Raw genomic sequence first — 23,121 nt, 5'->3', positions numbered from 1 at the left:
AACACCAAAATCACCAAGACCAACCTAAATTTTCAGGTTTTTCCAAAAGGTCAATAATGGTGACTTTTACATGACCCAATAGCTCCTCTGTTCTTCTACTTATTCTTTTTTTTCTTAGTCATGGCGGTTGCGGATACTAAACATGAAGGAGTAGACAAAGCTAGGGAGAGGGTGGAGTTGGGGAAGATGACGAAACCAGGGGGAACGCTGGGGTTTGGGGTTGGGAAAGAAGACATGGGTTATGTTTTTTTCTTTAATTTGAAAAGGAAATAGTGTAAAGGGGGGACTTAATTTCAGATAAATTTTTTAGCTTTCACACACCTCTTTTATGTGCAATACAAGTGTGTGACACGTGGCAAAAAAGGTATGTAATAGATACACTTTTAAAAGTTTTGGTGTAGAATATTATTTTCGTATTTAACATGTGTGTAAGAGGGATTTCCGTATTTTGTTTGTTTTAAAAAATTATTAGACCTTGAAATGTGCGGAATGACATAATAATAGAAAAAGGTAAAAGGTCCAAATTTATCCCTTTACTTTCGAATATTGTCTATATTTAACCTTTGTTATACTATTCGACCAAATTTATCCATACCGTTATACTATCCGATCAAATTTATCTATGCCAACAGCAAATTTTAAAAATCACCCCTTACTCTGATTATGTAACCCATTTCCCAAATCCTTTTTATTTAAATCGCTTATTCTTCTTCTTGATCAACTATCTTCATAATAGTTGGCGTTTGCCTGCTTTTCTAATTGAAAAAAAAGACATATTAAAAAAATACAGCGGTTCGTAAACAAAGTATAGTAAATTAAAGAATTTATATTAGGTAGCTTGTCTAAAATTCAAAAGTACTTATAACACCCCCACCTTTAATGAATTCGTTGCACCAAAGGTATAATAAGTTGAAATTCCTTGGAGAATCAATATTGTCTAATTCAACTTTGCTTTAATTAAATGTCTATGCATTGTGCACTATTAAGTTTGTTTACCCACTTTATACTAACCAGACAATTACAAAAGATATTCGGATATACATATACATGATGAACAAATGCACATAATACACAACAAACACACCCATGTAATTCTACTGTGTGTATATAGTTGAAAAACTATAAAAAATTTAAGCCAATTCCAAATCCGCTATATCACAAAAAGAGAAATGGGTGCAACAATAATTAAAAATATCTATGAATAATTTGTATGGTTTAGTACCCTTATTATTCACACCAGTAGTAATTTATGAAAGAATGAACCATGAAGAAACGAAGTGATTTAAATAAAAGGAATTTGGGAGATTTTGAGTTACCTAAAGGACTGAGGGGTAATTTTTAAAAGTTTACTGATGGTCGGGACAAATTTGACAGGATAGTATAATGGTAGGGATAAATTTAACCGAATAGTATAACGAAGGTTAAATGTAGACAATATCTGAAAGTAGAGGGCTAAACTTGGCAACAACACAAGTAATAAAATGGATTAAGTCATATTTCAATTTTGAAAGTCTACGTAGAAAGCCCTTGAAGCAAAATGTGGTTTCTAAAATCAAAAAGAAAAAAGCTATGAGATTAAATTTCATAAAATATTATTGCTTAAATTGTTAATTAATGATAAATGCATGATTTAATTCATATTAAGCGAGGGTCTTGTTTTACCTTTACAACTATCAGTCACTTTCACAACTATCCACATCAAAGAATCCAAAATTCCTCTTTTCGTTTCTTCAAACCAAACACCTTCTTCTTCAACTCACTAAACTCCATCATGACTGAAAATCAGGAAGCCCAAAGCGCTCCAGTTATCGTCTCCACTGTGTCTTCACTCGTTGAAACACCGGCGTTAGAGCCAACACTCCCCACTCCGACCAGTCCAAACCCTAAATCAGAGTCACAACCACCCACTTCTCTGACCCAGTCGAGTACTAATTCTCATCGGAGTCGCAAAACTTTGACTCCCAAAAAGTTTATGGATGTGACCTCTCATTCTGCCTCGCTTGAAGCAATGGTCGAACATGATACTGTAGAGAGAGAATAAAATCCAGAGGTTACTAGTCTGCATGTGCAAGAAAGCTCTGCTCTTGAGGGGGAACAAGATGTTGGTCATATCCCTGCTGAATCGACAATGACGGCCCCTGGCCTTGATTCTACAGGTAATACTCTTTCTACTTCTAAATTTACCATGGGGGTAGAAGAACAAGAAGCAATAGAAAACATGTTGTCTATAGCTGCTGAGGGAAGTATCATTGGGGGTGGTGAAGGTGTGTCCGAGTCTCGGGGGAACAAAATATTACACTAGTGGAGAGTAGGGAACTGGTGCCTATTGAAACATCAGCACCGGACAGTGCTACTAGGACACCTACCGAGGGACCTGATCCCTCCACTCAAGAGGAGCCAACCCCGGGTTCCTCTCAATCACCCCAGGTCAATATTGATCCTGCTTCCTCTCCTCACTTTTATGTTGAGCCTTTGTCCATAGTTGTCCCTGAGATGAATCAGTGTCTAGGGAGGAAAAAGAGGATAGTGAAGAAGAAGATTATGATAATGTTGCTCTAGCGAGTTTTATCAGTGCTAGGAGTAGAAAGGAACCTCCTAAGGGGTCATCGTCTAAAAGACCTATCACGAGGTTGCAAAAGAAGGAAGAAATTGAATCTGTTTTAAGGAAAAGTAAAAAGGAAAAGAAGAAGAGGAGACTGGTGAAAGACGAAAAGGTTGTCAATGAAAAGGTAGTGCCTCCTGCACAAGTTGTGAATGCTGATGATGAGGTCGAAGAGGAACCTAGTTCGTTGGTCCGTAAGTCCTCGAAGAATCCTCCTGTTCTAAAGACCAGAAGGGTTGAGGGTGAAAACTCTGTTGAGAAAGAAAGTGAGATGGGTGTGAGCAAAGTCGAGGGTGAAAAATCTAGTAAAAATCTGGTTGAAGAGTCTGGTGAGCGAATGGTTGGGAAGTCCGTTAACAAGGTGTCATATGCTGAGAACGGAAGGTGTGCACGGAAATCAGTAAAAAGGAAGGTTGGTACAAGTGAGGAACCTGGTTCCTCAAAGAAGGTCAAGGTTGATGCAACTCAAGGTCCTGAGAAGGAAAAATTGAAAAATCAAAAGGTGTTTTGGGACCGTACATTTGCCCCTAATACTCTGGAAATGGCTGGCAATTGTCAATTGGTGGAAATCTGTGAATTTTAACAATGGACACACATGTTCACAAGTGACAGTCCCAAAATGTATGAGGAAGAAGTGCGGAGTTTTTATGCCGACTTCTTTAAAGTTGAAGACGATCATATTTGTATGATGGTGAATGGTGTTGATTTTGTGACGGACTCTGCTGTGCTGGGAACTATTTTGGGTGTGCCTGCTAAGGGTTTGTCTTCTGTTCAGGGAACTTGCTCTTCCAACTTTTTGAAATGCTATCTTGAAAGATGCGGCAGTTCAGCACGGGGAACGGGTACAAAAGAAAGCCCTCTTTCTAGTGTACCAATTATTGTTTGAAATGGTGAACAAGATCTTGCTCCCTCGTGCTGAGTGACAGTACATTACATCTCGAGCAGACCTGGTTCTCATGGAAGCATTGGACAACTACACAACTATCAACCTGCCTGCCATCATCATAGAACACATGCAGAAGGTAGCAGATTTCAAGGATGGTAATCATGAGCTGCCTAACGGGTTCGTTCTTACTAAGTGTTTGAGTTCTTCAAAGTCACTTTGGGACAAGCTAAAGTGGGTACCTGTAAGCAAATCTTCTCTAAGACTACCCTTGAGGAATGTGAATGCATTGAAAAGGTTGGAGGGGTTGGCAGCACTTCTACTATCTCCCAGCTGATCAACCCTCAAAACAATGCCACTGCGGAGATACGGAAGCTGAAGGCAAGGAATGCCATTCCTTGAGGGTTAGCTAAGTTAGCTTCAGGAGGCACCTGGTTCTAGTAGCTCTCAAAGCACAGAGGTTGCCCGTATGACCAAGGAAAATGCCGACCTCAAGAAACAGGTTGAGGACCTGAAGGAGAGACTGCTCAACGAGCAGGTGTCAGCTAATGGTCGAATGGACATCCTTCTTCGCACTCTTGCCTCTTCATCTGGGCCTTCCCCTTTTAGTGTTCCCTAAACAATGTCCTTCCAAAGTGTCAAGTCCTTAGTGTCCGTCTTTTGTTTTTGTTCTGATGATGTTTATGACTGGTACTTTTGTTTTTGCTGTTCTTATTTTGTGGATGTGTTTAGAAGCAATGGAACTGCTCCTTGCTTATTGATTGTGTGCACACATGTGGCATGAGTTAACTAAAGCTAGACTTCTTTTTATTTAAGGCTCGCTACTGATCTTTCTCTGATGCCAAAAGGGGGAAAAATAATTAAGGGGGAACAGGATGAGGAACAGATTCAGGGGAATACAGAAAATGCGAATGTCATTCTGGTTCTTAGAGGGAACTTGAATTATAAGTTTATCATCATCAAAAAGGGGAAAATTGATAGGTTATATGTGTATCCCTGTTATGTTTTGATGATCTAACAAACTTACTATTAAGAACCAGATACACATCCTCAAGAACTTAAAGATCAACAAGTCTCCAGTTGGAGACACAGTTCAACTCTTCAGAGTCAAAGGAACATTAAAGGGAACAGATAGCTACCAGTTCTTGTGGTGACTGTACAAGTCAACTCCCCCACACTACAAAAAAAACTGAAATTAGCTATGAACGTCGTCGCTAATCTGTCGCTAAAACTCTCGTAGCTAGCAGAATTTCTTGATAATTCGTTGCTAATCCGTCGCTAGATGAGATTAGCGACGAAGTTTTCTGTTTAGCTACAGAATTTGTCCGTCGCTAAAACCTGATTTTTTTAGTAGTGCCAGCTATAAAGTTGATGCATGCACACACAACAGTGCAACAGTCAACTTTATGGGGAATGCCCTTTACCTAACTTGCTTGCATCATTCAAGTGATGTCACAAATGAATTATTAACATCAAACAAAGGTAAAACAAAACACTTGCACGTTCAACAATTGATCAAGCATTCTCTCAAGTCATCCATCAATCTTGCAAGTGACTCTCAAGGGCATCAAGAACAAAGAACAACATAACAACGGACCAGTTCCCTGTATCGAATAATTGCATATCCTTAGTTGTGTTGTATATATGTTAAAGCACTCTACTTGTAATTCCTACTTAACTTAATTAGAATCATTGTGTAGGAAATCTTTGTAAATCATAAACCCTTGTGTTTGTGTCTTGTCTAGAGTTAGTCGAGTTGTAAAGTCTTTGTAATAGAGTTGTTACAAAGTGACTTGTAATAGTGTTGTTATAAGTTAGTAAGGGATTAAGAGGTTAATTCCTATGTTACTATAGTTGTAATCTAAAGTTTGCTCAGTAGTGAAGTTGAAATCCTACAAGGGTAGGTTAGGGTTTTTGATCCCGTGAGCTGGGAGTTTTTCACATAAAACTCCATTGTGTCATTTACTTATTACAGTGTAAGTGTGTTCTGTGGGAACTAATAGAGAACCTGGTTCTCTATATAGTTTGGTGAACCTTTAATTTATATCAGTTTCTTATGTGTAGGAACGAGTTTGGATGATAAATGATCAAAAGATGACAATTCGACACAAAAAGAAGAGATGGAAAGAATTGGGAGCTCGTCCAATTTCGTGCATGGCACGAAAACGGGCACAGGAGAAAAATGAAGGCACAAAACAACGAAGCGAAGCAAAGGCACTGATCACTTCGCAAACTGGAAAATTCAAAAGCTGAGTCCGCGTCCATGGTCGCGTGCTGCACGGAAGTTGACGGCCTCCAGTTTTCCTACCCGATTTTGGATTGCACTGGAGAACCTCCACCCTACCTAGGTCATCTAAATGCAAGCTAAACATGATTCTTACAGAACTTTGGAGGAGGAGACACTACTTTAGGGTTACACAATACCTTTGGAAGCAAGAATACACGAGGAGCAAGGGAGAAGATTCAACCACGAGTTTTTCCTTTCTTCTTCTTGTTTTCTATTGTTGGTTATGAATTTTAGTATTGTATTTTCACGTATTACTATGAGTAGCTAATTTATTATTTAGGGTATTGATGGAACCTTTTGGAGGATGAATTCTTGTTATGTTTGAATATAATTTAGCCTTTGAATTTCTTTACTTGTTCAGTTACGTGCTAATTTTTGTTGATTGAATGACTATCAATTGACAATGCCTGTTTATTATATATTGCTTGGAAAAGGGTACATATTTAGGTAGTTGTTGAACAACATCACTCCTAACGTATATAAGGAATCAATACGACAGGTTTAAAGGTGGGTTTAGGAATAACAAAGCTTTGACGTGGTCATAGTGAGCGGTAAGATTGTGCCAGCTAGTGTGGTTCAGGAGAATATGTCTAGTTAATTGTTATAGTTGCTCGGGAGAGAATTACGACACCTGAAATACTCACGATCAGTAGAGAATAATTAGGCAAAATCATAGGAGACGTAGCGGGAAGAATTTCGACAATAGGAAAAATTATAACTCTAGACCTCCTTAATCTTGTTTTTAATCCTTAGAATCTTTAGTTGTTAATTCACTCCTTTAATTTGTTAGTTAGTTAGTTAGACATAAGAATCTTTATATTTATAACTTAGAAATTGTTCAAACTTATTTTTTTGGTGATAGTGAATAATTGTAGCTAAACCTTAGTTCTCTGTGGAATTCGACTCCGGACTTTTAGACCGGTATATTTGCAGCGACCGCTTATCTTTTTTAGGACTAGAATTGGGCGTGATCACGTATCGAAAGTTATGAGTTCAAACGAATCCGTAGCCGATAAGCTACCTCCGTCCCTAATGACTTGTCGTTTACCACCCACCAGGGGCGGATTTACGCTTACCGAAGCGGTGTCACGCGACACCGCTTCGTCGGAAAATTTTACTAAATATATGTATTTATGCAATACGAAAACACATACTCAGGACCTTTTATAACTTAAGACTCAACAAAATTAATAGACTAAGATTTTTCTTGTCTAAAGGTATGATAATCAAAGTTATATGTCAATTTTTTTATAAATTTCGACACCGCTTACAAAAATTTCTGCATACGCCCCTGCCACCCACCTCTATATATAGTCCTTTTCTTCTAATGTTGATAATCCTGAAATGAAAATTAATTTTTTTAAACAACTACAAGAAAACCATTTGGCGTTAAACATGATCCTATTAAACATCATCCATTAATGATAATAACTCGTTATTCTCTTTTTGCGTCATATGTCAACTCTATGTTCACAAGCATTTTATACTTAGCCTACACAAAGATAAAACAAGTGGAACACGAAATGATTCAATGGTAGGAGAAATGCACAACAATGCATATCACCACCAAGGACCATTTTAATAGATCTCCACCGCTAGAATCGATTCTGAACTTTTTATTTATATTGACTTAATTCTCAAGGCTACTTCTTTTCAAAATACACACATATATTTTAATGTAAAATTGACGTATTAATTAATTGAAAAACACTTGACAATTCAGATATCCATAAATTTAAACATAAAGAAATACATGCTAAAGAGAAAAGGGGATAACAGAATAAGAGATGAAGGCAAAAGATGTCATGAAAATGTACATTAGAAACTAGTGATAAGGAGAGGTAAAAATTAACACCACATGCATCAATGAACACACATGAATACCATTTGCAATAAACTGAAATTGATGAATATATTTTATGAATAGAAAGGAAATATGCAAAGATATTAAGGCAAAGGACATATCATGAAAGTTTACATTAGAAAACTAGCACTAATACAAGGCAGTGGTATGCGAAGAGGAGCGATAAAGTCGAGAAAATGGAAAAAACTGCCCCCTCATAAAATAAAGTAATATTATTAAATTTAAATAGTTAAAAAAAAAAGAAAACAATAAAAAATGAAATTGATCAGGGTTTTGGTTAGGACTTAGGCCTAAGGCCCAACGCCAAGACCTACAGCTAGGGCACACTGCTTAGATTGTTGGCCCAAAATGCATAACGTGTCCATGCACTTTTGATATTTCCTTCCCACAATAATAAGTAGTATAAATTTTTTGTATTATTATTAATAAGATACCAAAAAGAGAAGATTCACTAGATTCAAATTGTGATATATCATTGAAATTGAAAAGGTAATAAATTAATAAAATTCATGTCTACCCCCATACCTCATTCTCTTAATTTTTTTGTTTTTACAAAAAACGCGAATATTATTTCGTAAAGTCAACGAAGCTAAGATTTTATGTGTTAAGTTATTTCAACCGAAAACTTATAAAAGGGACTTAACTATACCAACAAATATATTTTAAGATTTTTAAAATATCAATTTTCATCATCAAAAACTTATAAGAGGGTCTTAATTATACCAACAATTGTATTTTTGTAATTTTTAAAATAATCAAATTCCATCATTTGCCAAAAGTTTAACGACCCATCCCTTTCATTTGATTATTAGAATTAGAACATCCCCAAATAATAGAGAAGAAGGATAAAAAGGGGCCAAAAAAGGACCTACAAAAAAGAAAAGAAAAACAAAATCTCTCTTCCTCCTTTCCCCAATATTTTTTCTACGAGGCCAACATCCTCAAAACTCAAAGCGTCAAAACCAATTCCTTTCTCTTTCCTGAATTCCAATTTTCTCTCTCTCACACAGACACACACTTTAATCTGTGCTTCCCATTCTCACACACACACACACACCTCTCTACGCTTCCCTTTCTCCTTTCCAGGAAAACACATTTTCCTTTTTTCCCTATTCTATTTTCTTTTCTATTTTTCTATTTTGGGATTGAAAATTCCATCTTTATCTGTTAGAAAACCAAGAAAAGTTGTGGATTCGTCATTTTTGTTGTATCTCAGGGCTTATTTGATTTTCTATTTTAGGGTTTCCTTTTCCAGTTTAATCCCTTGATCAATTATTTCTCTCAGACCTTCCCTTTAGGGTTCTTTTTGTTTTAATTTTTTTTTTTTTTTTAAATTGTTGAGGAAAGGTGTTTTTTTTGGGGGGTTGATATATAGGAGTATATAAAAACTACCAAGTGCTATTAACACCCTTTTTGGTCATTTTATGGTTGTGCAATTGAAGAATTGGCCTTGCTTTTATTAATCTATTAACCATATTGTTGACTGCATTCTTGGGGTTTTTATTTGTAATTCAAATTTAGCTTTTGTATGAGATACTTGATAAAGGGGTTGCTAGTTTAGCTTTGTGGGGAGAAAAGGTTGGATTTTTGTTGAACAATTTGTAGTGAGGTTAAACAAGTAGTTCTTGTATGGGAGAACACGAGGAATGGGCAGAGCCAAGTGGGCTATTGCCGAATGGGCTAGTGCCCGATGCAGGACCGGTGATCGGAGTCCTTGACTCTGAGAGATGGTCAAAGGCTGAGGAAAGGACTGCTGAGCTCATTGCCTGCATTCAGCCTAACCAACCATCCGAGGAGCGCAGAAATGCTGTTGCTGATTACGTTCAGCGCCTCATCATGAAATGTTTCCCATGTCAGGTTGTCTTGAATTATAGTTATTGCAACATTGTTGGATTTATCTGTTGTTATGTTATGTGAAGTTTTGCTACTTCTCTGTGATATGAGTTACTTACCTCCATGAAGAAGGACCAATGAATTTTCTTGTTCTAAATGCATTAGGAACTTTAGTTTGCGTTGTGAACTTCTAAAAGGATGTACATCTTCTTGAAATTAGTGATCTTTATTCTGCATTCTGGAGCTCATTATTGAATATGAAACAGCAGAGTAAGTTAGAGAGTTGGTTAAAAGTTTGGATTTTCTTGTAATAGGTAATATTACTATGAAGTGCAGATTTCTATGTTTCTTTTATTTCCAGAAGTAAAGGGAGCGGATTAGATACAATAGTTGGATAGAAATAGTTGAGGATATTATGAAGGCCAGTGAGTTCTGAAGTGGGAAAATATAATAGAATGTAGAGTGTGGGTATGTGGTGGAGGTGGGTGAAGAGAGTACAAGGTGGACTGGTGATATTCTTTGGTGGTTCAAACTATTGCCTCGCAATCAATCTTTCCTAAAAGAGTGGAGTCGTCGCTCTCATACACACATAGCGTTTGATATGTCAAAAAACTTTGTTCTATGTCAGATACCAGTAAAGATAATGAATTTACTGGGTGAAATGAGTCTTCTAGATAAGCGTGCATGACTTCTACATTTTACTATTCTATTTTTTTTTTGATCCGATTGTAAGTCTTCCTTCACAATGGAAGTGGTTACTTGGAGTTGCCATATAGGACTTTGGTTTACTTTCCAGCCTTGTTTATGTTTTGTCTCATCTTTTGGCGTTTTACTTATAAATTTCTTCTAATCACTTCTGGTTTTCCAGGTTTTTACATTCGGCTCAGTACCCTTGAAGACTTATCTTCCTGATGGGGACATTGATTTAACTGCCTTCAGTAATAACCAAAGTTTAAAAGATACATGGGCTCATCAGGTTCGTGATATGCTAGAGAAAGAGGAGAAAAATGAAAATGCTGAATTTCATGTGAAGGAGGTCCAGTACATTCAGGCAGAAGTAAGCCCTTTTAGTAAACCCCCTTTTCTTTGAGATTTGCATGTACTTATTCTTAATCTTCTGCATTGATGCCTATTAGAAGAGTAGGTAGTTTTCTGGCTAGCTTTCTTTAGGAGGTAGTTGGGATTCGGCAACTTGTGGCATGGAGAATGTTTTAGGAGTATCTTTTAGTTATAAGGAGTGCTGTTCGGGTATTTTTTAATTCAGAAAATTAGATGGTACCATGAACATCTTTTGTTGGTTATATTTGGGACTTGAATTTCACTTGTCCCTTGTTTTTGGGATTCTAATCTAGGATGGTATAAAGTTATGGAGCTTCCCTGCTGAAACAAATTAAACTTTTGTGACTATTTTTGGATCAATCTTTTGAAACTTTTCTTTCCATTTGGCTTTTCAGAGAATTTCTTTCCTTTTCATTTGGATGCAAGAAAGCATGCACTGTCTAGTTTCTTATTTTTATGGTTGATGCAATGGTTTTGTCTTGTGGTTATGGTCACTTTAGCAGAAGATTTCTCTGTGCAACTATCAAGACTTGTGGTTCTTCTTTGATAATTGTGTAATGAAAAATTGTGTTACCATATCTATTTGAGATTACTTACCATCTATTGTTTTGATTTTTTAATTAATATGGTAGGGACTATTCCTGCCTTATAAAAAAATAGAAGGAACTATTCCTATGAAAATATGTGACACTTATTTGAACCCTTTTTTAGAGTTGCAAAAGTAATGAAACATCTCTCTCCTATTTGCTTGAGACTAGATCCTAATTAGCATTAAAGGAACATCTCATATGAACATTAGAAGTATGATTCTCTTTCACTGTAGTTGTAAGAGCAGAATTGTAGTATTCTAGAAACTGTGTCAATGCTATATTAAGTTTCTTTCTGAATGCTTTTATATGAAGATATCATAGAATCAGATGTTAACATTTGCTCTCGTTCATTTAGATGATTTAGGACTCTTTGGGGTTATGTGTTTCAACTTTCAAGAGTAATTTATTTATGAGATTGCATGCCAGTAAAAAAACTAAATCGACTTCTATCTGATATTTCATGTTTGTTAAGCACCACAATAGGTTCTGCAAAATCATCAGTTCAAAGTGTTCTTTCCAATGCTCCTATTTATTGAATGAATCGATGTTGCATCTGGCATTTAATATACATCCTTTCCGCTTAGTCTACCTTCTTCGGATATTTAATTGGAGTTATATTGGTATCATCATATATTCTGTTTGCATTTTCATTCCCCACACTAAGTATATTGAAGAACTTGGGGAATTTCATCATGTATATAGTTTTACGTCTATAGTTGGATTTGTTGTAATGCTCGTTCCCAAGGTCAATAAATATAATACTTTTTATGCCTTCTTAATTCTATTGTCCTTGCTTTTAGGAATGATTACTGTTGACTTCACAACAGTGTAATTTTTTGTTAGTGCTTAAACATAGACATTTTCTCTCCCCTTGTTCTGTCCGACTATCTATCAGGAACTGAGAAATGGGTGTATAAGTTCTCCGTAGAAAACCTCTTTGGTCTTTTTCTGCAGTCACTTGACCCTTCCGGTGTGGATCTTATCAATCAGATGTAGTGATACTTAGCTATGTTATTATCGGAGCTCCTGAAGCTACATATAGAATCTTTTAAGACTTGTCTAGTTGGAGTATGTTCATTGCATAGACTTTTCGCAAGTTGTGAGGAACATCATCCAGTTCCACTAGTATTTGGGACAAGCATGGGCACTAAGAGATTATAGTGTTGAGTGGAGTTGGGAGATAAAAGGGGATGTAATTTAAGTTTGTAGCTAATATATCTGTTTCAGAAAAAAGGAAAGAAAGAACGCTAATACTTCAAGATGAATAATCAATCATCTTTCTCTACCTGGATAGCTTAATAAGGATAGTAGATGCTAATGGTGCTTACTTGGTTATGCTGTTGAATTTTCTGTAGTTACTCTTTATTTTCACCAGCGCCTTGGTGATTCTGTTTTCAATGAATCCCTCTCATTGTTCTCTATTTTTTTTTGACTGCAGGTGAAATTAATAAAATGTTTAGTTGAAAATATCGTGGTTGACATATCTTTCAATCAGTTAGGGGGTCTATGTACCCTTTGCTTCCTGGAGGAGGTGTGTAGTTTCTTATGCTATTACAAAATCTGCTGTTTGATGATACAGCCATAGAGTTGACATGCTGTGCTAAGTAATTACTTTTCCTAAAACGGAACTAGTGGAGAAATAAAGAGTTCTAAAGGAGCATGAACTCTTTACTGTACTTGTTTGTTATTTGTAGGTTGATCACCTGATAAACCAGAATCATTTGTTCAAGCGCAGCATTATCTTGATTAAGGCATGGTGTTATTATGAGAGCCGTATACTGGGTGCTCATCATGGTCTCATTTCAACTTATGCCTTGGAAACCTTAGTTCTTTACATATTTCATGTGTTCAACAATTCCTTTTCTGGGCCACTTGAGGTGACTGATTTTTAACTGATGTTTATTTTTTTGTTTTACGGGTTTTATTTCTTGCTCTTTAATGTTTACAATTCATACTCAGGTCCTTTTCCGCTTCTTGGAGTTCTTCAGCAACTTTGATTGGGACAACTTTTGTGTTAGTTTATGGGGTCCTGTGGCTATTAGTTCACTTCCTGATGTCGCTGGTAATGCACATGTGTAGGGTCATTTAGTATTTTTGATTTCCTGTAGTTTGGCATGAGTTAATTTGATGGCTTAATTTTGCGTCATGTTACAGCGGAACCTCCTCGCAAAGATGGTGGAGAATTGCTTCTCAGCAAATTGTTTCTTGATGCCTGTAGCTCTGTGTATGCTGTTTTTCCTGGTGGGCAGGAAAACCAAGGGCTACCTTTTGTCTCTAAACATTTTAATGTGATTGATCCTTTACGAGTAAACAACAACCTTGGTCGTAGTGTGAGTAAAGGTACTTGAAATTTGAATCTGTTCACTAATTATGTCAATATAAGCTTTGATGTCGTTTTTTAATAAGCTTCTGTTCACTCTTGGTCTTGGCCATACTTATGAGGGTCTTTGAACATGAGCTGTCACTTACAATTAGTTGCTTCTTGATATTTTCCGTAATTTCTTTACTTCTCTGATGGTAGATTTAACTATATATTTGAAGGTTCTGACGTTTAATTTTTGCCACCACTGACGAGTGAGGGATAACCTAGAGAACATTCTTCACCTACAACCTTGAATGTGGGGGTTCCAGTCACCTAGGGTGCAAAATGGGGAAGGGCTGGTGACTCCTCGGCAGGTGGGTTTTGGAGGGGTGGGTTTAACCATATCAGAATACATGATGTGTGATTGATGTCCTAGAAGAACAGAAAGTAATTCAATTGTTTAGTATCTTACTATTTTCTTTGACTAGCAAAAGCCTGAGTAAGGGAAATTCATAAGGGACAGCCTTGAATGACAACTGCTTAATAGAAAATAACTCCATGGTTTTAAAAGGTCTATTTATGGCATGTTCTTCACATCATTTCTTCTTAGTACTTCATTTCGGCTGATTATTATTCTGGCAGGTAACTTTTATAGGATACGGAGTGCGTTTGCATTTGGTGCCAAAAGGCTGGCAAGATTGCTGGATTGCCCCAAAGAAAATCTAATTTATGAAGTAAATCAGTTTTTTATGAATACCTGGGACAGGCATGGCAGCGGCCAAAGGCCTGATGCCCCAGAGGCTGAATTGTCACACATAAGATTGTCAACACCAGATGACGTACCGGAGTCTCAGAATTTTAGGGTCAAACCCAGTGGAAAAAAGGTGAGTAAGGCGGAGGGAGCCAATCCACGGAATGCTTCTTCTCAATATGTTAGCCATTCTTCTGGAACCTTCTCTAGAACAAATGATTTTTCTGTGTCCTCTTATACTGAAAACCGAAAGAGCCACAACAATTTGAGCAACTCAAGGGTTTCTGATCAATTGCAGAAGGAAACTGCTACCTCTCAGGTTTCACATGCTGACAAAATTCAGAGAGATTCAAAATCTGATCAAATACTGAATGATATCCAGGGTAGGTTTGTTTTCGCCAGAACGCGGTCTAGTCCTGAGCTTACAGACACCTATGGTGATAATAACAATCGAGAAAGGCATGGAAGAGCTCCAGAGACTGCAAAAATGCAACCCACTCCGATGAGGCAGGACAACAGTTATAAAAGGAGGAATCAAGGATCTGAAAATGTTGCAGGTCAGAGCGGTCGAACTCTAAATGATAACACGCCAACTGTCGGACACATTCCATCCCATCAGAGTCATGATCTTGGGACCGATTCCAATGGTGGATTAAATAGCTTTCACCGAGAATCAGGCATCGATGTTCTGAATGAAGAGCTCTCGTCGACTGGTGGGGGGACACAGGGTATGCATCAGGAAGAGCAAGATCTTGTGAATATGATGGCATCTACTTCAATCCATGGATTTAATGGTCAAGTTCATTTTCCTTTTAATTGGGCTTCAGCTCAGTTACCTTTTCCTATCTCTCCTTCATTTCTGACTTCTATGGGCTATAATCAACGAAATATGCCAGGAGTTCCCACTAATATTCCGTTTATGGATCCTGCATTTTCGAACATGCAATTTCCGCATGGGTTGATTTCACCTCATTTCAACCAGTACTTCCCAGGCCTTGGGTTGAATCCAACTTCTGAAGATCCAGTTGACCGCAATAATGAGAATTTTAGTTCTATGGAGATGAACTCAGGCGAGGCAGAAAATGATTTCTGGCAAGAGCCAGATGCTGGCTCCAGTGTTGGATTTGACCCAGAGAATGGAAATTACGAAACAGTTCAATCTGATCTTAAGCCACAATCTGTACATTCAGGTTTTAACTTTGTTCCTTCATCTTGGGTTAGTGGCTCTGGTAACTCTCTGGGAGCTCAGCAGAAGTATATGAAGGAAAAACGTGGGCCAATTAGGGAAGAACATTCTGATAATATTCAGTTTCAGGATAGCAGAGCGAATGACATTTATGCTGAAGAAAGGTTGGCAAGTTCCAGGTTCTCGTCCAGTGCTCATAGTAGTTCGATGAGAAGTAAAACCTCTTCTGAGAGTTCTTGGGATGGGTCATCCGCTAAAAGCACAAAGTCAACAAGGGAAAGGCGGGGAAAGAAAGCAGCTGCCACAGAGCCAACTACTGGTTATGGAAAAGGTAAAATGATGTCTGACCACGTGTCAGATCAAGCTGAGGAGGATGATCAGGATTGGAATTCTGTGTCAAATGTGGGTACCGAAATGGCTGAGAGAAGCCAAGGACCTCAATCTGTTATTCCCATGCACCTTGCAAGGCATGTGCCTGAACATGAAGTTGCTCAGACAAGTGGATCAGACCCAATGATACCCATCGCACCAATGCTTATTGGGCCTGGTTCTCGGCAAAGAATGGGTGATAATTCTGGGGTTATTGCATTTTATCCCACTGGGCCACCAGTTCCATTTCTCACTATGCTTCCAATATATAATATTCCACCTGAGGCAGGAACTCCTGATTCTTCAACAAGCCATTTAGGAGGAGAAGAATGCCTAGATCATAGTGATTCAGGTCAGAACTTTGATACATCTGAGGGACTTGACCACTCCGAAGATTTAACTCCATCCAGCTCTTTTAGGGGGCCCACTTCGATGGAGGGGCCTGGTGAACACAAGTCCGATATACTTAACAGCGACTTTGCTAGTCATTTTCAAAATTTGCAATATGGAAGGTTTTGCCAAAACCCTAGACATCCTGGACCACTTGTTTATCCTTCTCCAGTAATGGTACCCCCTGTATATTTACAGGGTCGTTTCCCGTGGGATGGTCCTGGAAGACCTCATTCAGCCAACATGAACCTCTTTACTCAGTTGATGAGCTATGGTCCTCGTATATTGCCCGTTGCACCACTTCAGTCTGTTTCTAACAGACCTCCTAATATGTTTCAACGGTATGTTGATGAGATACCAAGATTCCGTAGCGGGACTGGGACGTACCTGCCAAATCCTGTAAGTAGTAGTTGACTCATAAAACTGTACATTATTAAATTTAATATCTATATCTCTTTTTATCTCTCTTTAATAGATAGTATTAGGTGGATATTTTAGGGAAATTTGCGCATCTTTTGTTTTCAAATTAAAATATTCATGCACATCTCTCTTCTTGTTTCCTAACTAATCGTCCTGTTCTCATCATGCTGAATGTGATTAATAGATTTATTAACGCAATCCGATGTTTTCATTCTGTCCTTTTCACATAAATGTTCAAGCATTAGGATAAAAATGGTTGCGCTCATATCCTCTTTTATTAGTGGGAGACAGCATTATCCTTGTCACTAGTTCCATTAGATGTTTGTGAAAAGTAGAATTACTTAATACTATTCAGCTTTGCTTTTCCATGCTTTTGAATTGTTGCTGAGGATGGTTACAGTGAGAATTGTTGCTTTTCCATGCTTTTCCACATACTGATCATCTTGCCTGTCTTTCCATTAGGGAAGCTTGATTTCGTGTAAAGCTCTTCGATTATGTGCACAAGGTGTTTTTTGATTGAGACATGGTACTATCATTTCAAATTGATATTTTACCTTTGCAATTTGATGTTGCTTCAGAAGGTGTCAGCTAGGGATCGGCACTCATCTAGTACAAGAAGGGGCAATTACACCTATGAGAGAAACGATAACCATGTGGACAGAGAGGGTAATTGGAATATGAATTCAAAATCTCGTGCTGCTGGGCGCAGTTATAACCGCAGCCAATCTGAGAAGTCAAACTCAAGAGTGGATCGGTTGGCATCCGGTGATAGCCGGGCAGACAGATCATGGAACTCACATAGACACGACTCCATTCCTTCTTATCTGTCCCAAAATGGTCCATTGCGTGGAAACTCAAGCCACAGTGGCCCTCCTAATGCAGCATACGGCATGTATCCTTTAACAGCAATGAACCCTAGTGGAGTGACTTCAAATGGACCTGGTGGATCACCTTTTGTAATGCTGTATCCATTTGACGACAATGCCAGTTATGGTTCACATGGAGAACAGCTTGAGTTTGGGTCTCTGGGTCCAGTAGGATTCTCAGGTGTAAATGAACAACCTCAGCCAGGTGAGGTAAGTCGACAACGGGGAGCATTCGAGGAACAGAGATTTCATGCAGTTTCTGGGCAACACTCTTCTCCAGATCAGCCATCTTCACCTCATCATCAAAGGTAATATTTATGTTTACTTTCAGGGGAATTTTCGAAATTATGACTAGGGGGCATTTGTTCAAATTGCAGTTACTTGTGAAACTGAGCTGGTGTTGCAGTCTAGTCTCTAATTGTCATATCACTCTGTTGAAGGGTCTAACTTAGATCCTTTCCACTTCGAACTTTTTTCGAAGTCCTGAAATGAAACATAATCCGAATAAATCCTTTTCGCGTTGTTTTTTTTGGGGGGGGGGGTGGTGGGGTGGTGTTGAGAAGTATTATGTAGAGTTTTCTGATTAGATTATTTCATATTATGGCTGCATCTATCATTCGCTGCCAATTTCTTTTTGGTGATGGCAATTTCTAACTTTCCAATTCATATTCTGAACAGGAGGATTTAAGTAATTTGCCAGATAAGTGGCTGGAAGAAATTATCGTTTATCGGTACAAATTCTTCAACCCTTTAATATTAAGGTGGAAGAAGACAGTGATTTGGTGATGGAAGAAACAATGGTGAGGGACTGGCGCGTTACCAGTCAGTCACATCCTCGCTTTAGTTTAGCAATGAAGACCGGACCTTGAGAAATTACTCTTCAGATTTTGCTAGAAAGTGGTCGTCCTTCAGTTCCTAGTTCTGTATGTTCTGGAATCTTTGTTTAGCTGCAGCAACCCTCTTCAAAACATAAGGTGCAGGTGGTTGGATGGAGAAGAGATATAGGTTTGGTTCTGTTCTTGTAGAGAGATTAGCATATTGTAATCTCATTGAAGTAGAAACTCTTCCAAGAATTTAGAGTTTTTAAACTTGTTATAGCAGTGTTACCATTTAAAAAATTCATTTTCAATAGAATGTAGTAAGATTTTGTCGAAAACTGAACTTGTACTAGCTTCAGCTTATGCAGAATATTTGCAGTGTAGTGATGTGACTGTGATGGTCACAGAGAATTTAGAATCGTTTACAAACATGATGGTTCATCTGCTGTGCTACTACTCAAGGTGCTTCTGCGCATCAGTAAGTTTTCTTTTGGTTCATGCAATGGTGAAAGGATCTTGTCATATTATTGCTTCTAGAAAGCACACACTCAACATCAATGAAACTGGAATATACCACGGGAGACTCGTGTTTAAATTTCAGCAGAGGCAAAGCCTTACTACAGTTACTTGGTAATTGGTATCTGTATCGATGGGAGGTAGCAAGTAACCACTATAGTTTCGTATTAGAATTGTGGAAGACCAAATCATTGTACAGCGACTGAATATTTGAAATAAATTCTAAGATAACTACAACTTTTAATATTATGTTAAATCAAAATACATAAGTAAATTATATTGTGAATATTATTAAGACGCAAGGCAGCTTAATTGTGCATATAACAGGAAGGGATAAATTTTGGAGGTCATTGCTCTCTTTTTATCCACGTCGATTCATTTTTTTGTCATGCCTTCATGGAAATCATTCAAATATTCTATATATTATGTTGGCGTTCTTTCCTATGTGATGTTTCTTGGTTTCATTTGCTATATATTTAAACGTCAAGCATTTTTAATGAGTTTTATATTGTAAAAATTGTATGGGGTAGCCACTTTTTAAAGTGGTATTTACTTTTTATCCAGCATTTTTAATGCTTAGCAATAGTAGCCACTAGTCTATTAAAATTAATATGAAAAGACTGTGTTACCCTTTCTTCTATCTCTTTCATGTCAGGGAGAAGAACTGTATTGAACGGGAATGGAATGCTTTCAAAAATACAACGGGAATGAACTTTGCTCAAGTTCTGGCGCCAGTATTGGCCAATACATTTGCACCTGCGTTTATAATTGTACTTGATCAATTCCCTTTTGATAATAACTCTGATTCAAACATATACTTGACTTACGAATGAATATCAATGTTAGAACAACAACAACAACAACTACCCAGTATAGTCCCACAAGGTGGGGTCTGGGGAGGGTAATACGTACATAAGCCTTACCCCTACCCGAAAGGGCAGAGAGGCTGTTTCCAATCGACCCTCGGCTCAGGAAAAGGAAAAGGAAAACAAAAACAAAAAACAAAAGAGCATTAGTAACTCCAGCAGAAATCACATAAATAATTATCTAAACATAAACCATAAATAAAATGGCATGCAAATATATCGACCAGTAACTACCATAAGGGGGCACAATACAATACACATATCATCTATGGAGAGCCCTACCAAACCCTCCCCCCCCCCCAGCCTCGGGACAGAAGTACGAAAAATTCTAGAAGCCCCTATCCTACAACCCTGATACTAGACCTCCAGACTTTCCTATCAAGGGCCATGTCCTCGGAAATCCGCATTCTAGCCATGTCCTGCCTAATCACCTCTCCCCAATACCTCTTGGGCCTCCCTCTGCCTCGGCTCGCGCCAACCACCGCCAGCCGCTCACAACTCCTCACCGGGGCATCGGGGCTTCTCCTCCGCACATTCCCGTACCACCTGAGCCTCGCTTCCCGCATCTTCTCATCTACTAGGGCCACCCCCACCTTCTCCCGAATAACTTCATTCCTAATCTTATCTAACCTGGTGAGCCCGCACATCCACCCGAGCATCCTCATCTCCGCAACCTTCATTCTCTAGACATGGGAGTTCTACTCAGCCCCATACAACATGGCAGGTCTAACCACAGCTCTATAAAACTTCCCCTTGAGTTTCTGTGGCACTTTCTTGTCACACAAGACTCCTAATGCAAGCCTCCATTTCGACCACCCTGCCCCTATACGGTGAGTGACATTCCCGTCGATCTCTCCGTCCCCCTGAATCACCGACCCAAGATATCTGAAACTGTCCCTCTTGGCGATGACCTGAGATCCAAGCTTGACGTCCCTGCCTACTTCGCTCGGCTCGGCGCTAAACTTGCACTCCAGGAACTCTGTCTTAGCCCTGCTTAGTTTGAAACCCTTGGACTCGAGAGTCTGTCTCCAGACCTCCAACCTCTCGTTAACACCGACCCTCGTCTCGTCTATCAGGACTATGTCATCAGCAAATAGCATACACCATGGCACATCCCCTTGAATATGGCGTGTTATAGCATCCATCACCAAAGCAAATAAGAGGGCTAAGTGCAGATCCTTGATGAAGCCCCATAACCACCGGGAAATGGTCTGAGTCGCCACCCACCGTCTTAACCCTAGTCTTAGCTCCATCGTACATGTCCTTGATCACTCTGATGTAGGCTTCCGGCACGCTCTTCGCCTCCAGACACCTCCATAGCACCTCCCTTGGGACCTTGTCGTACGCCTTCTCCAAGTCGATAAACACCATGTGCAGGTCCTTCTTGTTATCCCTGAAGTGTTCCACCAATCTCCTGACAAGGTGGATAGCTTCTGTAGTGGAGCGGCCCGGCATGAAACCGAACTGGTTCACTGATATAGACGTCATCTCCCTCACCCTCGCCTCAACCACCCGCTCCCAGTGTTCTTAATTTATTAAAAGAATATTTCGTTCCTTTCTGGCATTTAACCTTTTACTTTTTTTGTTTAACCATCCGTTTTTGAAGTCTAACGAAGCGACTATTTTGAATTCGCCTTATGTAAGCTTACTAGGGAATAAACATGTATTGTGAATCTGAGAGTAATCAAAGAGAATTTTGGTTTCATTCTCTAGAAAACAAATCGTCGTCACTTGTATTTTCATCAGACTAATAATGAAAAGGTTATGTAGATTTGTCTTATCAATGTTGCATCCAAGCCGAACCTGACATCAATCTTATATATAAATTGCAATTATTAATATTATTATTATTATTTTGTGAAAAGATACAAATAACGTTTATATCTTAGCTCCTTGAATTTGCTCTTAGCTCCTTGAATTTATTTTTAGATCTAAAAGTTGTGAAAATAAGAAAAAGAGTGTTGAGTAAACAGGAAGTGCAATTCCTTCCCAGAAGTTAAGGACATGTAGTCCTGAAGTCCTAAAGTTAAATTCAAAAGTTAAGGACATGGTCCTGAACTTAGAGTTTCAAGTTCAAAAGTTAAGGAAATGTAGTCTTGAAGTCCTAAAGTTAAGTTCAATAGTTAAGGACACAAGTTCATAAGTTAAGGACAGGCAGTCCTTAACTTACAGTTACAAGTTCAAAAGTTAAGGACAATGGGTCCTTAACTTTGATTTCCAAGTTCAAAAGTTAAGGACAGACAGTCCTTAACTTACAGTTACACGTTCAAAAGTTAAGGACAAACAGTCCTTAACTTACAGTTACACGTTCAAAAGTTAAGGACAATAGGTCCTTTAACTTTGACTTACAAGTTCAAAAGTTAAGGACGCTTGGTCTTGAAGTTTGAGTTCCAAGTTCAAAAGTTAAGGACATGTAGCCTTGAAGTCCTGAACTTAGAGTTCCAAGTTCAAAAGTTAAGGACATGTAGTCCTGAAGTCCTGAACTTAGAGTTCCAAGTTCAAAAGTTAAATCATGTAGTCCTGAAGTCCTGAAGTTAAGTACAAAAGTTAAGGACATGAGGAGAAGGGTATTTTCGTCCGGGCAGTTAAAGTTTATTAAAGCAGTGGCTAAAGACTAAAGACATTTTAAATGGTGGCTTAAAAGTAAATATATGTGTTATTAGTGGCCAACCGTGCACTTCCCCCTTTTATATTACCGTATAATAATGAGACTTGAATTTGACACGTTTTTTTTTATCAAGAAGTAACACCCTGTTGGGTCATGAATGTCCAACCAACTTAATTAGAGTTCGAGTCAATTGCTGGATGGTCATTCATGTTATGTAAATTACTCGAGAAAGTCACTTTTGTTTTTAGGACAACAAAATCACTCGTGTTTGCCTATATATCTTAAAAGGTCACTACTCACTCTCTCACAAAAATAATTTGCCATGTCATGTAATATACCTATTTATACAAGAATAACCTATTTTTTAATCCGCAACCATTCGATCCAAAATCTAAAATATATATTAAATGACTGTTTTTTAAGGACCACTTTTCAAAAGCTTATTATGATAATAAGGCAATATAAGATTTAGTAGTAATTATGAGAGGTAATTACCGTAGCGGGAGGTTTTATCAGTTGGGACAAGCCATTAATCGAAGTCATGTGACATATACTTTGAATAAAGGCAAGTTTGGCTAGGTTGGAATGACAATATAGTGACAAGATTCTAAATTTATTTTATATCTTAAATGAATATCGAATATCGTAAAAAAACTGTCTCAAAACACTAACAAGAAATAGGACTGTCAGTCAGCATAATCAATGAAAAAAATATCAGTTATCACAAAAGACTTTTTCTGACGACATTAAAGTCCGTAAAACTAGTACTGTAATTGAAAATAATTTGTAACGATCCTTAGAAGTGGTCACAATTAAAAAGTAAAACCACCACAAGAGTAGCAGAGATCATCACTAGAAAAAAAACATGCCCATGAGTGATTTCATTATCCTAAACAATAATTACAAAATGG

General features: G+C 38.0%; 2 protein-coding genes across 3 annotated transcripts; one reads left to right on the top strand and one right to left on the bottom strand.

Moving 5' to 3' along the window:
* On the top strand, window positions 8,514-18,651 carry LOC109209436. Of its 2 annotated transcripts, none has more exons than XM_019372790.1 (9): window positions 8,514-9,493; window positions 10,338-10,526; window positions 12,557-12,649; window positions 12,813-12,995; window positions 13,078-13,180; window positions 13,273-13,458; window positions 14,063-16,515; window positions 17,118-17,710; window positions 18,081-18,651. In XM_019372790.1, the coding sequence occupies exons 1-9, from the start codon at window positions 9,266-9,268 to the stop codon at window positions 18,088-18,090; spliced, it is 4,038 nt and encodes a 1,345-aa protein (XP_019228335.1). In that variant the 5' UTR covers window positions 8,514-9,265; the 3' UTR covers window positions 18,091-18,651. The 2 variants fall into 2 exon arrangements, with proteins under 2 accessions (XP_019228335.1, XP_019228279.1); XM_019372734.1 differs by having other exon boundaries at window positions 17,115-17,710.
* Window positions 18,318-21,090, bottom strand: LOC109233471. Its single transcript, XM_019399360.1, has 4 exons — window positions 20,751-21,090; window positions 20,514-20,680; window positions 20,047-20,285; window positions 18,318-18,465 (listed from the first exon to the last, which is right to left on the bottom strand). Exons 1-4 carry the CDS (start codon window positions 21,088-21,090, stop codon window positions 18,318-18,320), a joined length of 894 nt encoding a protein of 297 aa, XP_019254905.1.

The sequence above is a fragment of the Nicotiana attenuata genome, chromosome 1 (assembly GCF_001879085.1).
Source record: "Nicotiana attenuata strain UT chromosome 1, NIATTr2, whole genome shotgun sequence".
Taxonomy (NCBI): Eukaryota; Viridiplantae; Streptophyta; class Magnoliopsida; order Solanales; family Solanaceae; genus Nicotiana; species Nicotiana attenuata.
The sequence above is the reverse complement of the archived record's forward strand: the minus strand, read 5'-3'. Positions and strand labels throughout refer to the sequence as shown.

What these genes read in the sequence shown, in the direction of transcription:
- LOC109209436 (XM_019372734.1), top strand. Translation starts at nt 9,266, where the DNA reads ATGGGAGAACACGAGGAATGGGCAGAGCCAAGTGGGCTATTGCCGAAT. An exon ending in CCTTTTCTGGGCCACTTGAG is followed by an intron (nt 12,996 to 13,077) that starts GTGACTGATTTT and finishes ATTCATACTCAG; the next exon opens with GTCCTTTTCCGCTTCTTGGA. An exon ending in TGGTCGTAGTGTGAGTAAAG is followed by an intron (nt 13,459 to 14,062) that starts GTACTTGAAATT and finishes TTATTCTGGCAG; the next exon opens with GTAACTTTTATAGGATACGG.
- LOC109233471 (XM_019399360.1), bottom strand. Translation starts at nt 21,090, where the DNA reads ATGACGTCTATATCAGTGAACCAGTTCGGTTTCATGCCGGGCCGCTCC. An exon ending in TAGCCCTCTTATTTGCTTTG is followed by an intron (nt 20,681 to 20,750) that starts GTGATGGATGCT and finishes CTGATGACATAG; the next exon opens with TCCTGATAGACGAGACGAGG. An exon ending in ACGTCAAGCTTGGATCTCAG is followed by an intron (nt 20,286 to 20,513) that starts GTCATCGCCAAG and finishes TCCCATGTCTAG; the next exon opens with AGAATGAAGGTTGCGGAGAT.